General features: G+C 36.9%; 1 protein-coding gene across 1 annotated transcript in view; it reads right to left on the bottom strand.

Moving 5' to 3' along the window:
- lrp2b (low density lipoprotein receptor-related protein 2b) overlaps positions 1-11,251 on the bottom strand; it is a gene marked incomplete at both ends in the record, with an annotated part of 38,560 nt that extends 27,309 nt beyond the window's left edge. Inside the window, 16 exons of the mRNA XM_079398520.1 lie at positions 836-1,045; positions 1,203-1,343; positions 3,049-3,251; positions 3,745-3,951; positions 4,040-4,263; positions 4,351-4,520; positions 4,986-5,114; positions 5,997-6,113; positions 6,397-6,540; positions 6,632-6,748; positions 6,868-6,981; positions 7,106-7,216; positions 7,907-8,023; positions 8,128-8,250; positions 8,337-8,447; positions 11,215-11,251. Of these exons, the coding sequence (XP_079254646.1) occupies positions 836-1,045; positions 1,203-1,343; positions 3,049-3,251; positions 3,745-3,951; positions 4,040-4,263; positions 4,351-4,520; positions 4,986-5,114; positions 5,997-6,113; positions 6,397-6,540; positions 6,632-6,748; positions 6,868-6,981; positions 7,106-7,216; positions 7,907-8,023; positions 8,128-8,250; positions 8,337-8,447; positions 11,215-11,251 (2,275 nt within the window). The remainder of the gene's footprint in view (positions 1-835; positions 1,046-1,202; positions 1,344-3,048; positions 3,252-3,744; positions 3,952-4,039; positions 4,264-4,350; positions 4,521-4,985; positions 5,115-5,996; positions 6,114-6,396; positions 6,541-6,631; positions 6,749-6,867; positions 6,982-7,105; positions 7,217-7,906; positions 8,024-8,127; positions 8,251-8,336; positions 8,448-11,214) is intronic.
- Between the last annotated feature and the right edge of the window lie 6,761 nt (positions 11,252-18,012).

Genomic DNA, 18,012 nt, shown 5'->3' with positions numbered 1-18,012 from the left:
GGACAATGATCCAAAACACACCAGCAAATCCACCTCTGAATGGCTGAAGAAAAACAAAATGAAGACTTTGGAGTGGCCTAGTCAAAGTCCTGACCTGAATCCTATTGAGATGCTGTGGCATGACCTTAAAAAGGTGGTTCATGCTCAAAAACCCTCCAATGTGGCTGAATTACAACAATTCTGCCAAGATGAGTGGGCCAAAATTCCTCCACAGCGCTGTAACAGACTCATTGCAAGTTATCACAAACACTTGATTGCATTTGTTGCTGCTAAGGGTGGCCCAACCAGTTATTAGGTTTAGGGGGCAAGCACTTTTTCACACAGGGCCATGTGGGTTTGGATTTTGTTTTCCCTTCATAATCAAAAAACTTCATTCTAAAACTGCATGTTGTGTTTACTTGTGTTATCTTTGATTAATATTTAAATTTGTTTGATGATCTGAAACATTAAAGTGTGACAAACATGCAAAAAAATAAAAAAATCAGGATGGGGGCCAACACTTTTTCACACCACTATATATATATATATATATATATATATATATATATATATATATACTAAATTTGATAAAAATGTTAATGAAAACAACATAATATATTATTTTAATTTATTTTGTAAATGCTTGTAATTTCAATTTTTATTTTAAACATGTTAAATTAATCTAAAAAATAATATTACATTTATGCAATTAATTTCTCCATGTTTAATAGTATTTTTAATCTCTGATTAAATTTAACATTGTTGTTTGGATTCAATCAAAGATGGTACTTGGCCATTTTAGTGTTTAACTGTTAAAAAACAAACAAACAAACAAGGTGTTGTGTTTTTCACTTACTAGTTCCATTGATGAGTGATTTGTAAAGGAGTTGTCGCATTCGGTCATTGTAAAACACAGTCTCCACTGATGCATCGTACTCCACTCCAGAACCAGAGAAGGATTGGGCCATGCCAGCGAGTGGCAGGGTGACATCTTCCTGGGACGAAACGTTAAGAGGAATACCCCTGACTGCTTGTGCACTTGCCACCAGTAAATAATCTCTAACCTCTGAAAGAGAAAATGTGTTTGTTTCAGAGGATCTGGTACAGTAAAAACTGAAAATAAAAATGTTCAATATTAAAATACACTTTCCTATCCCAGTATATGACCATCTAATTCAACAACAGTGAGTTTCATGATTTGGCAGACAGGCTCTCTCACTCACTAAAGCAAGTGTGGTGATCATCATGAAGGTCGTATCCTAGTCGACACTTGCAGCGGTAACCCAGCCCGTCGTTGTCAGTACGGTGACTCAGAAGGCAGATTTGCTGACACCCACCATTGTGTTTACCACATGGGTTTATCACTGCAGTCAGAAAAAGGCCAGGTATTATACAGGTCCTTCTCAAAAAATTAGCATATTGTGATAAAGTTCATTATTTTCTGTAATGTACTGATAAACATTAGACTTTCATATATTTTAGATTCATTACAACACAACTGAAGTAGTTCAAGCCTTTTATTGTTTTAATATTGATGATTTTGGCATACAGCTCATGAAAACCCAAAATTCCTATCTCAAAAAATTAGCATATTTCATCAGACCAATAAAAGAAAAGTGTTTTTAATACAAAAAAAATTCAACCTTCAAATAATTATGTTCAGTTATGCACTCAATACTTGGTCGGGAATCCTTTTGCAGAAATGACTGCTTCAATGCGGCGTGGCATGGAGGCAATCAGCCTGTGGCACTGCTGAGGTGTTATGGAGGCCCAGGATGCTTCGATAGCGGCCTTAAGCTCATCCAGAGTGTTGGGTCTTGCGTCTCTCAACTTTCTCTTCACAATATCCCACAGATTCTCTATGGGGTTCAGGTCAGGAGAGTTGGCAGGCCAATTGAGCACAGTAATACCATGGTCAGTAAACCATTTACCAGTGGTTTTGGCACTGTGAGCAGGTGCCAGATCGTGCTGAAATATGAAATCTTCATCTCCATAAAGCTTTTCAGCAGATGGAAGCATGAAGTGCTCCAAAATCTCCTGATAGCTAGCTGCATTGACCCTGCCCTTGATAAAACACAGTGGACCAACACCAGCATCACTGACTGTGGGTACTTGACACTGGACTTCAGGCATTTTGGAATTTCCCTCTCCCCAGTCTTCCTCCAGACTCTGGCACCTTGATTTCCGAATGACATGCAAAATTTGCTTTCATCCGAAAAAAGTACTTTGGACCACTGAGCAACAGTCCAGTGCTGCTTCTCTGTAGCCCAGGTCAGGCGCTTCTGCCGCTGTTTCTGGTTCAAAAGTGGCTTGACCTGGGGAATGCGGCACCTGTAGCCCATTTCCTGCACACGCCTGTACACGGTGGCTCTGGATGTTTCTACTCCAGACTCAGTCCACTGCTTCCGCAGGTCCCCCAAGGTCTGGAATCGGTCCTTCTCCACAATCTTCCTCAGGGTCCGGTCACCTCTTCTCGTTGTGCTGCGTTTTCTGCCACACTTTTTCCTTCCCACAGACTTCCCACTGAGGTGCCTTGATACAGCACTCTGGGAACAGCCTATTCGTTCAGAAATTTCTTTCTGTGTCTTACCCTCTTGCTTGAGGGTGTCAATGATGGCCTTCTGGACAGCAGTCAGGTCGGCAGTCTTACCCATGATTGCGGTTTTGAGTAATGAACCAGGCTGGGAGTTTTTAAAAGCCTCAGGAATCTTTTGCAGGTGTTTAGAGTTAATTAGTTGATTCAGATGATTAGGTTAATAGCTCGTTTAGAGAACCTTTTCATGATATGCTACTTTTTTGAGATAGGAATTTTGGGTTTTCATGAGCTGTATGCCAAAATCATCAATATTAAAACAATAAAAGGCTTGAACTACTTCAGTTGTGTTGTAATGAATCTAAAATATATGAAAGTCTAATGTTTATCAGTACATTACAGAAAATAATGAACTTTATCACAATATGCAAATTTTTTGAGAAGGACCTGTATATTTAATTTTGCAATGTGTCTTCCTTGTTTATAATTTGTGAGTATTTTACATTTTGCATTATCAACAATAAACTTTGTCTCACCAAAGGGCTGAAGAGCTGGATGGGAAACCACAATTTGTCCAGGTCTGTTAGTAGAGCGGTACAGAAAAGTTGGGTCACTGCCATTGAAGCGGTTGGTCCGAATCACACCCATCTTCACCCAGTCTGTGAAAAAGGCATGGTTCTCGAATACCGAAATGCCGAATGGGTGGGGGACCTGATGACCGCCATTCAACACTGTTTTCCTAGTGGCATATTTGATAACACAAATATAAATTTAAATTCAGTATTCAATAAAAAAATAAAAAATAAACACTATATCAGTGATTCTCAACCTTTTTGACTCCAAGGCCCCTAACTGTCCAAAGGCCCCATGACTGTTCCAGTTTTTCTTGATAGACTGGATAAGAATTAAGGATAAGGATTTAAAATATATATATTTCTACCTGATAAAATATTTTAGAGCTTAACATAACTATAAATATGTTATATAAAATATAATATCAATATGTCCATGGAGATGGAGTTATAAAATGTCATTAATTTACATGACTTTTAAATGTTTAGAACTACCACCTTTAAAATTGGGATTGATCCTAAATGAGAACATATGAAAATGTCCAAAATGTTTCATCAAACGATTTATAGGCCTTCTAGTGGGCTCCAGGCCCCTGGTTGAGAACCACTGATTTACATGTTTTGGAAAGGTTTTAATTGGTGATTTGTGGAGTACAATACCTCTCCAAGCCACTATATGTAACAGTCTCAACCAGGTTAAAATGGCTATCTGTCCAATAAACCCTCTTGGTGACCAGATCCAAGGTGATTCCAGTAGGGGAACCCAGTCTGGTCTTAACCAGCTCAAACCGATTACTGCCATCCATGAATGCCCGTTCTAGTTTAACATCATCTGTGTTATAGCCAGAGTCTGTGAAGAACATGTATCTGTAGGAGACAGGTTAGACCACAAGTAGATGAGTTCAATATTCCTTTACAACACAATAAATCTCATCCACAAACATACTGTACTCACCCCACTGTTGGGTCCAGAGCAAGCCCGTGAGGGGTCACCAAGTTTTCTGCGATCAGTGTGACACGGTTTCCTCCATCATAATCACATGCTTCAATTCTCTCCACACGTTCCTCAACAAGGTACAACTTAAAGTTGATCCAGTCTACAGCCAGATTCTGGGCATTGTGCACTGCTTCAGACAGCACCTCCTTCTTTTCACTACCATCAAAATTTATGGAGTAAACCTGAAAAATACATATAAATGTTTTTTTTGTTAAATATAACTGTTTTCATATGTACAATGCAATTTCACACTATAAACCATTAAACACCTTCTGAGAATTGGTGTCTGTCCAGAAGACCCTTTGAGTGTGCCAGTTGTAACCGACACCCACAGCATAACCTTTACCATCTGATTGGACCAGAAGCCTTACAAACCGCCCATGAATATCTGCCATCTTGATATCACGGCCATCTGTGAAGATCAGCTGTGGTAAACCCCCTGTAACGACAAAAAGGACAAGGGACATTACAATGTACTATCAATATTAGCTAAAACTATTCTATTTTTATCTGCATCATAGTACTATAGTGGTTATCATCTGGTGAAGCAGGCAGGCAGCATTGAAAAAAAAAAATTACGGAATGCAACAAACAACATAGTGTGCATTTTGCATAACAAAATACAATATTATTTTATGAAATTGTACTTTTCTGTACTTTGTCTTTATTACTTATTAGCCAATAGCAACTCTACTAAATTGCCCCTAGAAGTGCCTTCAATGTAGGCAGATGATGATTAACTGATGCTTTTAATGAGATTCATAGTAGTGTTGGAAAGGATGCTGTGATCCTGCACTAAAATAGATTCAAATTAAATTTATATGGACAAATACCACTAATGATGTATACTATTTGACACATTTAGCACATAAAAAAAGCATTTTCATTTCTAGATTCCACTCACCTGAAATATTGGCCTTGCAGACATGACCTTGCTCCAGGAAGTATCCATCTGCACAGCTGCAATGATGTGTGCCTGGGCGATCCTCACAGAAATGATCACAGATACCCCAAATTTTACAGTCATCGTAGTCTGAGGATAAAACACATACATGGGTCAATAACACGACTCATTACAGTTGTTCTGATGTAACCAAAAATACACTTATGCAAATGTCTAGATTGCACAAAAAAGAAGAAAAAAAGAAAAACTCTCATTAAATGGCTGGAATTCCTGAAAATTATTGTCTTAGTTTGGCATAATTATAATTTTTTTTAATAACAGTTCTCTAATCAAATAAGCAGTAAATCAGTTCTGTCTGAAAATATGATAAACATTTTAACATTTGTCCAGCAAATCACAAAAAAATGAAAACTGGAACACCTTAAAAATTACTTGAAAAACAATAATGATTAGGTGTACTCAAATGCATGAGGCATAAGATAATACTTTATTGAGTTTTATTTTATTTATAACATTGCAATCTTTTTTGTTGTTGTTATTTTTTTTTGTTGCTATATTTCAGTGCTTAATGGTGTGCGTGTGCCGTGGGATTTTTTACTTATCAAAACTGTGCCGCGGCAGAAAAAAAACACTGCTATAAACAACTCTTTTCACGATTAGTTCATCATGGCGGCTGTTATAAAACCAGAGAACAGTGGGCATTTAAATTGAGTTCTTAGTAGCAGACAAGCCCCTTCCAAATATACATTCAAATCAGAGGGCTATTATTCAGGGTGGAAAACTAACATTTATATCTAAATTATGATCATTTTTGATGAACAAATCCTAAGAATTATATTTGGATATAAGACCATACCTCAGGAAACGTTATAAAATAATTTTAAAATGCATGACCTTTAAAGAACTCACAAACTCACAGTGATTATTCTTTCTAGCATGATGTGACATTATCCAGATGTAGATAGAAATCTGATTTGTAATCAGATAATAAAGGGGTCTCGTGGCACTTACCCACACAAGTGCGACTGTCATTGGCCACAGTGAAGCCATCGGGGCAGTAGCACGCTCCACCCTGAGGGCTGGGATGACAGCGGTACTCACAGCTCAGAGCAGAACACTGGTGCAAATCTACAAGAGAGACAGTTTTTGTTGGTGGGCACTTGAGTTAACTCAACAATACACTACTTTAAATTGTCCTGTAATACTGACGGTTTCGTTGCGGTTATGCATTTTCATAATAGATGTACTGGCATCTAGTAAGTACTTTGTTATAGGCTGTTAGACTTGTTAGGGAACTTGCAAATGTTAACTTGTTAATGTTTGACTGATAACACATCATAATTACATTAAAATTTATGAGTACTCTAACATGCTGATCAACACAAAAGTGTTAACATTTAATTTAATTTACCACAGGTCAGATGTGCTGTACTATTGGTCTCATCGGTTCCACCAGGGCAGTCAGGATGTTCATCACACACTTTGTTTATGGGAACACACATTGAAGAGCCTGGACAGGGCCATTCGCCAGGGTAACAGTCTCGGATACCTGGGTCTGAAAGTATGAGCATTTAAGGTTAACTAATTTACCATATGCCTTACTGATTGAATCTGTTGCATATTGACAGGAGAGAGCTGAATCTCACCACATCCATTCTCATCACTAAAGTCCCCACAGTCATTGACGCCATCACACACCCACTGCTGAGGCATACAGCGTCCATTACTGCAGGTGAACTCTGACCCACTACAGGTCCGATACTCTGGAAGAAGACAAAATAGCAGTGCTTTATATGGCAGAAACAACTTTTAATCCCTAAAAGAGTATCTTTGTAACCCATGTGGCTTTGGTAGAATAGTCGAGATGTATTGTGGAACCCACCACAGTTTTGCTCATCACTGTTATCTCCACAGTCATCCCAGTGATCACAGACAAAGGGCATTGGGATGCAGTATCCACTGGCACATTCAAACTGATGCGACTGACAATGCCTTGCTGTTTGAGGAATGAAAGACAAAGAATATGAAAGGAAATTACCATGATGTACATGATCAAATGTTGAACATTCTTCTGAACATGCTTTACTGACATCTGATTGATCACTACACTATACACTCACTGCAATTGGATTCATCTGATCCATCTCGACAGTCTAGTATCCCATCGCAGTGCTGAGTGTTGTTGTAGCAAGCGCCGTTGACACATGTCTTATCTGTGCAGGCTGGGTAATCTGGATTCAACAAGAGGAAATTAGATGCATTTTATTGGAATTTCAAAACCTGATGATGGAGACAAAATCTGACAATTCCTTGGTAACTGATTTATCTTGAGATTTTTATGTGTATTGGACAATTTAAAACAGTCATACGCTTTTTGTCTCGTAAAGATAACATTACTAAGGACCTTTGTGGCATTCATTACAGGCCTGTTTGCAATTAATTTTCGTTTAAATTCTGGTTCAGAGAATATCATTAACATGTTAGATGTGTTATATCTGTTAACAAATAATATAATATTTTTTTCTAATGATATTTAGAATTAGATTTTTTTATTACTATATATTGACCAATAGCAACCTGTACTGGTAGTACTGCAACCATATTTATTTCAGTGTTTTATAGGCCTAGTCTGTACTTTTTCAATGACAGAGGTGCTAAAATAAACTTGCACAATTGTTACGAAACAGTAACAGATATTTAGATTTTTATTTAATTAAGGTTAAAATAGTAGAAGTGAATTATATACAAAATGAAATAAAAGAAATTAATAATTAAATATTATTTAAATATTATTGCCAAAATTATAAAAAAAGAAAAAAAGAAACATTAATTTTCTTAATTTCAGACATTTAAAAAAAAAAAAAAAAATGCATACTGATAAATAGGAGCCTGTTTTGTATGGAAGAAAGAGACATTCTTACTGCAGTTGTTCTCATCAGAGTTATCCACACAGTCTGATACATGGTCACATCTGTATTGTTTAGGAATGCACTGCCCTTCTCGACAAGTGAACTGGTCTGGGCTACATGTCAGCCCACCTTAGAAAACAAACAATAGGGTCATAGACCACCTCTGATAATACTCACATTTTTATTACTGAATAACTGTATTCTTTCTGTCAATTAAGGCACATAAATCATACCACAGGCTCTTTGCTCATCAGAGCCATCGGTGCAGTCCGGTTCTCCATCACATACAAATGCTAAAGAAATACACTCCCCTCCTGTCAGGCATTTGAACTGTTGAGAGCTACAAGTGGGTAAAGCTGAAAATATAATACAGAGATGAGAAAATGTATGACCCTTGTTAAGGGTCAATCCAACAAGCCATTGTTCACCTAGAGATACTTACGACAGTTCTGCTCATCAGAGTCATCTGTGCAGTCCTTTGTTCCATCACACCTCCAGGCTTGATTTATGCATTGACCATTACTGCACTGGAACTGACCACTGGTGCACTGACCTGCTCAGAAAATTATGAGTTTTGTCTGACCAACCTTGGGTAATCTAATTTGACAAAACATCACTATGCTGCAACTGGAAATGTGACAGATACGTTAATGTTATGTGTGCATGTTGATAGTGGGCATCGCCAGTTCATTAGAAGGTTGGTTCAATCTAGAAAAATGTCAGAACCTGAAGGTTGATGTAAAAGTAAACCTTATCATTAAGTCACAGTCATCTGTGAGGACTTAGGTTTATTAGGTAATTTAGGAGAAAAAAATCTTGGTTTTGCAAGGAATAATTTAGCAATGAGTAACTCTGTTTATGGGTTTAGGAGCTACTGTGTAGAATACCTGAACTCTACCTCATGTGATACCTCATAAAATTTGCAATATTAAACTCACTTTTGCAGAGTAGCAAACTAAAGTTGCAAATTTTTAATTGCCTTGTTGTTTCGTGCCAGCAAGTAACTTTGATTTATAAATTACATCATTGGTTAGTTGGTCCATCCATCTTTTTTCTCCCACATCAATCTACACTCCATACACCATAATGGTAAAGCAAATAACAGGTTTTTAACATATTTTCAAATTTATTAAAAATAAAAAACTTAAATGATTCTATTGCATAAGTATTCATTTCCTTATCTGGGACAGTTGAAATTTAGCTCAGGAGCATTCATATTGCATGTAGATGTTATAACACTTCGAGTGAAGTTAACCTGTGGCAAATTCAATTGAATGGTATGATTTGGAAAGGCACACATCTTAATAAAAGGTCTAACAGCTGATAATGCATATCAGAGCAAAAACCAAGCCCTGAGGTCAAAAGAACTGCCTGAAATGCTCAGAAACAGATTTACGTCAAGCCACATATCTGGGGAAGAGTTCGGAGAAAAAAAAAATCTGCTGCAATGAAGGTTCACAGAAGCATGTAGTTTCTGTTACCCTTAATGGAAGAAGTTTGAAACAACCAAGACTCTTCCTAGAGCTGGCCTCCTGGCCAAACTGAGCAATTGATGGAGAAGGGCTTTGGTTAGAGTGGTGACCAAGAACCTGATGGTCACTCTAGTTGAGCTTCATGATCACATGTGGTTACCTACATTTCACTGCTGGTTATACTCTGTATAATTGTGTATGTGACAAATAAAACTCTTGAATCTTGAATCTTGAATCTGGAGATAGGAGAAATTCACATAAGGACAAACATAGCTTCAACACTCCACCGATCTGGGCTTTATGTTGGTGTGGCCAAACTCAATCCTCTCCTCAGTGAAGACATGTGAGAACACACTTGAAATTAGCAAAAAAGCACCTAAAGGACCCTCAGACTGTGAGAAACAAGATTCTCTGGTCTGACGAACCTCAATTCCAAGCATCATGTTTGAAGGAAACCAGCTCTGCTCATCACCTGCAGAGTACCATCCCACAAGTAAAGTGTGCTGGTAGCAGCCTCATGCGGCAGGGACTGAGGGACTCATTAGAGAAGAAGAAAAGCTCAATGCACAAAAATATTGATATAGCCTTAATGAAAACCCAGTCCAGAGCATTCAGAAGGTTCAACTTCCAACAGGACAATGACCCTAAGCACACAGCAAGAGTGGCACTGTAAAAAGAAAAAGTTGAGCCAACCTAAAATTTTAAGGCAACCAGCTTCAGCAGATTTTTGAGTTCTCTCAACTTATTTTTGTAGGAGATTATCAACTTTTTGTTGTATAAACTTAAACAACAAGTTGAGAAAACTCAAAAGCTTAAACACTTTAAGTGTTTAAAAGAAGCTGGTTGCCTTAAAATTTTAACTTGGCTCAACTTTTTTTTTTTTTTACAGTGTAGACAACTCTGTGAACGTCCTTGAGTAGCCCAGCCACAGCCTGGGACTGAACCCAATCAAATATTTCTGGAGAAACCTGAAAATGTGCATCTGACCCTATTCAACCTGACAGAGCTTGAGAGGTGAAGAGGTGAGGAGACAAATGGCAGATAATTGCCAAATGATGATGATCAAACAAAAAAGACTTGATACTGTAAAGGTGCTTCAGCTAAATATTTAGATGAATACTTATGCAATGTACTTATTTCAGTTATTTTAATTTATTTATTAATACATTTACAAAGTTGTGACTATATATATATATATATATATATATATATATATATATATATATATATATATATGGTAACACTCTACAATAAGGTGTCATTTGTTAACATTAGTTAATGTATTAACTAACATGATCAAACAATGATAGTAATATAATTGCTCTTTTGAGTAACTTCAATGTAGTTAGCTACTTTTTGTTTGCGAAGTAGTTTTCCTGAAAGAAATTGTTTCAATTTTACAAAAAATATATAGTATTTACATCAGTTTCACTAATTTCATTGCTCAAAATGTTCACACTGGGATGAATTGGAAGCAGTTGAGAGTAGGCCTGCTGTAGTATTGTAACATTCATACACTCTCAAAAAAAAAATTTAAATAAAGGTTAGAAAAAGTTCAAAAGGTACACTTTTGTACCGTTTAGATTCTAATATGTACAATTTAAGATACCAGTATGGACCCTTTAGGTACAAAGGTATACCTTTCAAAAAGATACAGCCCCAGTGACAGCTTTTGTACCTTTCTTTCTAAGAGTGTATTGTTTGTTTAATAATCATCAACACCATACATTACAAAAAACCTGAATCTAAATACAATCATATTTGCAAGTGCCAATACTGTACAGCAAAATATTACATTAAAAATGCAAAATTAAAATAATTGATTTTCAGTATTACATTAAAACATACCTTGCACGATGCAGGGTCCATGGGTTAAAAATAACATTGCTAAAACGTAAAGACCTGATCTGTCCATTATTGCTTTATTTGGTCAAAACTTTTGCAAAGTTGAAGATAGCAGGCCACAGAATGAGAACGACTCTATTCTTCTAATTCTATAACTGTCTCAGTATCCATCCATGATGAGTTTGTTTCCGGACCAAACATCTCTTTGATGAGCTTCTCTCTTAATATAAGCAGGGACTGGACGAAGGAGACAAAGTTACAGCCTTTTATGACCTCGACTCTGTATGACTTTAATCTAATATTAACTTTTTTCCAGTTAAACTTGTCAGCATCAGCAAAACCTTCATTGTAATTTTTGTATAACAAGAGGACCAGCCTTTTATTTGCTCTTTATTGGTAAGATTTTGCAACTCCTGCAGAAACATAGCCAATAGAGTGTACTGACTGACATAAACGAGATGTTTCAGAATTAGTGAAAGCATTTTATGTTCAGTGTCAGATGCTAAAAAGAAAGAAAGAAAGAAAGAAAGAAAGAAAGAAAGAAAGAAAGAAAGAAAGTGCACATTTACTCATAACATTTTCATGAATGTTTAAAAAATGTAATATGTGTCTATATAATAATCCTTTTGGTTTGTGTTAGATTTTGTTTCACTACTGTTACTGTAATATGGCTAGGCCTATAGTGTATTTAAAATATGTGTATTTAAAGTTATTTTGTTATTTTGGACCACTTTTTCAGCACTCAGGGATGTAAATCACATTTTCCCACCACTGTGTTATGAATACATTGCAGAGATGTTTTTACATGATATTTGCTTTTTGACTATACAATTTGTATGTTATCTTGGGCAAAACAAAACAACAAAATATGGCCAAAGATAATACTGACTCAAGTTATATCTGTACGAATTTCATTACATAGTTGAATGTCATTGATTAATCTTTGGAATATAAATGGTTTTGTGGTTCTCAAGTTAATGATGTAACATTGGTGATTGTGGCAGTGCTCATTTCACAACCATTTACTGGAAAAGCACATATAAATAAAAAATAATGACAGGGATAAAAATCTGTGATAAATCGTGTTATAGGTTTAAGTTACATAATTTAGGATGTGAATTGTCAGAAAATAGAATGCAATTTACATTCATAATATTTTCTTATATCCACAGTCTGATACATATAATATTTTCATGATATTTTTTTTAATTGTGTTCCAAATGTATCTGAGACATATTTACAAAGTAGGAGAGGGTAATATAATATAATATAAGATAGCATATCAAGCAATGTTCCCTCTCATTTTTTTTCTTGAATAAAATGTTTCACTATTGTGGAACTTTTAAATTTAATGTGCTATTTATATTTGATTTGACCCTTGATGTAACTAAATGATGCACATTTCAGGTTACCTGAGAATTTTTTTTACAATATATATAATACAAGGCTGTTCAAAAGTTTGGGATCAGTAAAGTTTTTTAAAGAAGTTTCTTATGCTCATCATGGCTGTATCTATTTGATTAAAAACTTCTGAATATAATTTCACAAAATAACACTGTGAAATATTATTGCAATTTAAAATAAAAAAAATCTATTTGAATATACTTTAAAATATAATTTATTCCTGTGAAGCAAAGTTGAATTTTCAGTATCATTTCTACCATTTTCAGTGTCACATGATCCTTCAGAAATCATTCTAATATGCTGATTTATAATCAATGTTGGAAATAGTTGAGCTGCCTAATATTTTTTTGGGACCTGTGATATTTCTTCAAGATTCTTTGCGTTAAAAAGAAAGTTAAAAAGAACAGTGTTTATTCAAAATAGAGTTTGTGTGTTACAATATACACTAGCCTACTATTCAAAAGTTTGGGGTCAGTAATTTATTTATTTTTTTAAGCAAGGATGTGCTAAATTGATAAAAAGTGATAGATAAGACTTATATTGTTAGAAACAGGGACGTGCACAGACATTTTTAGAGGCAGGGGCTCAAGTGGATAAAAAGGGCACTTCTCATATTTATTTAGATGTTTTTCTAAATTAAACGTTAAATATATTAGGGGAGTGCGATATTGACAAAAAATATATCAATATTTTCTGGGATTTTATTGATAATGATAATTAGACGAAGTTTTACTGACTGTGTTATTGTGCTGGTATCTTTAGGACTACCGTGGACAGCTGACTCCTAAAAATTTTTATATTCTTCATATTCTGTGAGGTAATCAGTTCACAGCAGTGATAGAAATTAATCTTTTCCAATAAGTTTAAATTGATTTTTACCTTTTATGGGCATTTTTACCTTTATAAAGCCATTTTTTCTAAAAGTGTGCATCATCTTTTCAGTCAAATTCTTAAACTGAATCATCAGTCAATTAGAATAATAAGTCATTTGGGCTGTTACCAAGCAAATGAAATCAGTATTGACAAAATTAATCTTTGCAATGCAGATAAAACACAGAAGCTGCATTAGAAGTGGCATATAGATGCATTTACACACTGTTTAATGCAGGACATGAATGCATTTAACTTCAAGTTCAAGTTCAAGTTGGGCTTTATTGTCATTCCGCTACATCTGGGGACATACAATGGAACGAAATGTCGTGCCTCGCAGGACCACGGTGCTACATAAATACAGACATACAACAATGAAGTAAAAAACACTATAAACCTATACACAACTAACCTACTGGCAGATTTTAACTATAAGTATACTATAAGTATTTACCCTATACAAACTAAAAAATAAAAGATAAAAAATACAAACTATACGAATGCTTCACAAATACTGTACATGTTCAAAGAGAAACATTTTGAGTCAAGCAGCTGGTTTGGGGAACAGTGCAGGATGATTTGTAGTGCATGAGCATGTAAACATACATATATTGCTGAGTCTTTTGTGGGATTGTGTACACGCAGCAATGTGTGTAAAGTGTTTAGTGCACATAGAGGTGTGTTACTACAGGTGGTTTGTACAGGCCCACTCACCTGTGTGTAGCACACTTCAAATTGCACAAAAAAAGTTCTGTACAGTTTTTTCTTTGGTGTGGTAAGGTTGGGGGGGGGGGGGGTGTTTGGGGTGGGGGGTGGTCCATGTTTCAGGAGGTAGGGGTTTGCATGGGGTTTCAGAGGGGGTGGGGGGTGGTCCATGTTTTCAGGAGATAGGGGTTTGCATGGGCTTTCAGAGGGGGCGGGGTGGTTTGAGTTCAGGGGTCTCACAGCCTGGGGGAAAAAGCTGTTGAGCAGTCTGGCGGAGCGGGCACTGATGCTCTGGTACCGTCTTCCTGATGGTATGAGCTGGAAGAGACTGTGGGAGGGATGGGTGGAGTCCTTCACGATGCTGTTGGTTTTGCTGGAACATCGTGTAAGGAAAATGTCCAGGATGGAGGGGAGAGGGGCACCGATGATCTTTGCAGCTGTGTTCACTGTCCGCTGGAGGGTCTTGCAGTCAGCAGCACTGCAGTTCCCGTACCAGACAGTGATGCGGTCAGCACACTCTCAATGGTGCCCCTGTAGAATGTGGTGAGGATGGGTGGAGGGTGTAATAACTTTAGAACTATTGTTCTAATTTTAGCTTTTAGGGAATCATTCTTAAGATTAGATATTTATATGATTAATTGATATTAATCAAAATGTCCAACTTATACCTTATTAACCATACCTCATTAACGACTTGTCCAGAAAGCATTAAACCAGTATGCCTTAACAATTCAGATTAATTCTGTGGCCACAGTAATACTGAATTGATTAGGTAATGTTGACATTAGGTAAAATTAGCATAGGTAAATTTTGAGCGTAGGTAACGCGATCTTTGACAGATAGTTTCAGATTTGAAAATCCCAGCAACAGACAAGAGATTTCTTAATAGAATCAAAGTTTATTTCACTACTCTACCACAATACTAAGCTAAATAACACAAAACAGAATATGTAAACACACACACACATTGCAGGCAATGAATTGTTTTGATCTGAAAAGAGTTTTAGGTTCTAATGCTCGTTTTCAAGAATGCTCTAACTTCAACCTGAGGGAGTCACAAGCAGGGAACTTCACTATCTTTAAGAGTAAAGATGAATACAACCAGTTTCCAGCAGAATTAGGAAGGATTGTTTGATTTACTTGCTTTCAGCTGAGTTTCCGTTCCTTTGCTGTTCCGAGGGAATCCCGGTTTGGATTGGCTGCTGATGTGTCGTTGTCACCGGGGAACCCCTCTCGCAATTGGTTGGTTTCTCTGTGAAGTGATGACGCTCTCAGGAAGTTCGCTTCAGTTTTCGGCTTCAGGTGTTAAAGTTTCTTTAGAAGTTTAACTGAGTCTTGATAGTTGTTCAATGCTCGGCCATGATGCTAATGGCAAGAAGCGCTTAACAGCGCGATCAGAGCAGGAACTGAAGTTTCAAACAGCGCGTGAGCAAGCAGAGAGAGCCGGACACAAAGTTGGGTGTCTGTCTTTAACGGGCTGATTTGGGATCCACCCACGGGCGACTGACCCAATCTGATTCCTCCTGTGGAGCGGAGCCCCGCCCTGCACGGCTCCTTTAACGTGCATACATTATCTGTTCAGTTATTTTATCACATGAAGAAACTATTGACAGAAGATTTCTATTTGTGTTGTAATCATGCATTATGATGGGAAAAGTCAACTTTCATCCACACCAGATTATTGCTGATGAAATGAGCTTTCATTCACAATCAAACATCAAGTATTTTGCATACCCAAAGTACATATATCAATTGTATCTATTACACGTTTAAGCCATAGATGAAACAATCCTTAATTCTAAATAATCACACCAAGCATGTGAAACTAAACAATAGTGATCGGGAAAATTAGACATCAAAAGATTACAACAATACCATAGATTCCAATAACACAGCAAGCTTATAAATGACATGAAAACAACCTTAATATATTTTGTAAATATATTGTATATATTGTTTTTAAGCATAGTGCTTCAATAGCAGAGACTAGTATAATTTGTCCCTTTTAAAATGTTCTAATTCAAAGGTTTGAGTCTATTTGTCTGTTAATACGCAGAAAAGGCACGTTTAGTTTGGAATGTGGAGAGGGCAGAGGAGAGTTGTTCGAGGTCATGAAGATATCACGTTTAGGGAGACCTGGAGATTTTCTTAGCTCGGACGTCGGTTGTAAAAACCATCTCTCCTAGGTGATAACATCATTGAATTACTGCGTTAATGGTCAGGAAATCAGGGAGACTTGCTCTTTTCAGCCGGCGGAGAAAGTGTAGGCGCTGTTGTGCCTTTTTGGAGAGTGACATGGTGTTGGTGGTCCAGGTGAGATCCTCTGTGATGTGCACCCCCAGGAATTTAGTGCTGCTGACTCTCTCCACAATCGAGCTGTCGATGGTCAGTGGGGGGTGGTCAACGGAGTTTCTTCTGAAGTCCATCACAACCTCCTTTGTCTTCTCCACATTGAGGGACAGATTCTTGCAGTTCTTGCAAAATTGTAACCTGCAGTTACAGTTTTGATATTTTAAACATAAACATTGAATACTGATATTTGAAATTATTATTATTTTTAAATGAAAAGATAATTTAAATTTGAAATTAAAGCTGCCTGCAGATGGCAGCAAGTCATTGTTAATAAGTGAGTTATTGCGATTGAACCGACTCATTTAAACGCTTGATTCATTCAGGAACAAAACAGGGTCATGTTGCTCAGAGACGCAAATTGGAATTATATTTGTTGGAGAAATAGAGCAAAAGCAGTCAATATTGTGTCTAAACGTAAGTCTCTTAATATACATTTTATTGAACTGCTGTATAAATGCTGTATAATCATGCTGCTTTTTGGTGGAAAAGACGCCAGTCTTTGCTTGATGCTGATTAACTACAGTCAGGTCCATAAATATTGGGACATTGACACAATTCTAACATTTTTGGCTCTATACACCACCACAATGGATTTCAAATGAAACGAACAAGATGTGCTTTAACTGCAGACTGTCAGCTTTAATTTGAGGGTATTTACATCCAAATCAGGTAAACGGTGTAGGAATTACAACAGTTTGCATATGTGCCTCCCACTTGTTAAGGGACCAAAAGTAATGGGACAATTGGCTTCTCAGCTGTACCATGGCCAGGTGTGTGTTATTCCCTCATTATCCCAATTACAATGAGCAGATAAAAGTTCCAGAGTTCATTTCAAGTGTGCTATTTGCATTTGGAATCTGTTGCTGTCAACTGTCAAGATGAGATCCAAAGAGCTGTCACTATCAGTGAAGCAAGCCATCATTATGCTCGAAAAACAAAACAAACCCATCATAGAGATAACAAAAACATTAGGCGTGGCCAAAACAACTGTTTGGAACATTCTTAAAAAGAAGGAACGCACCGGTGAGCTCAGCAACACCAAAAGACCACGGAAGACCACGGAAAATAACTGTGGTGGATGACCGAAGAATTCTTTCCCTGGTGAAGAAAACACCCTTCACAACTGTTGGCCAGATCAAGAACACTCTCCAGGAGGTAGGTGTATGTGTGTCAAAGTCAACAATCAAGAGAAGACTTCACCAGAGTGAATACAGAGGGTTCACCACAAGATGTAAACCATTGGTGAGCCTCAAAAACAGGAAGGCCAGATTAGAGTTTGCCAAACGACATCTAAAAAAGCCTTCACAGTTCTGGAACAACATCCTATGGACAGATGAGACCAAGATCAACTTGTACCAGAGTGATGGGAAGAGAAGAGTATGGAGAAGGAAAGGAACTGCTCATGATCCTAAGCATACCACCTCATCAGTGAAGCATGATGGTGGTAGTGTCATAGCATGGGCATATATG

The sequence above is a fragment of the Barbus barbus genome, assembly GCF_936440315.1.
Source record: "Barbus barbus genome assembly, chromosome: 38".
Lineage (NCBI taxonomy): Eukaryota > Metazoa > Chordata > Actinopteri > Cypriniformes > Cyprinidae > Barbus > Barbus barbus.
This window is presented reverse-complemented; position numbering and strand designations above follow the sequence as displayed.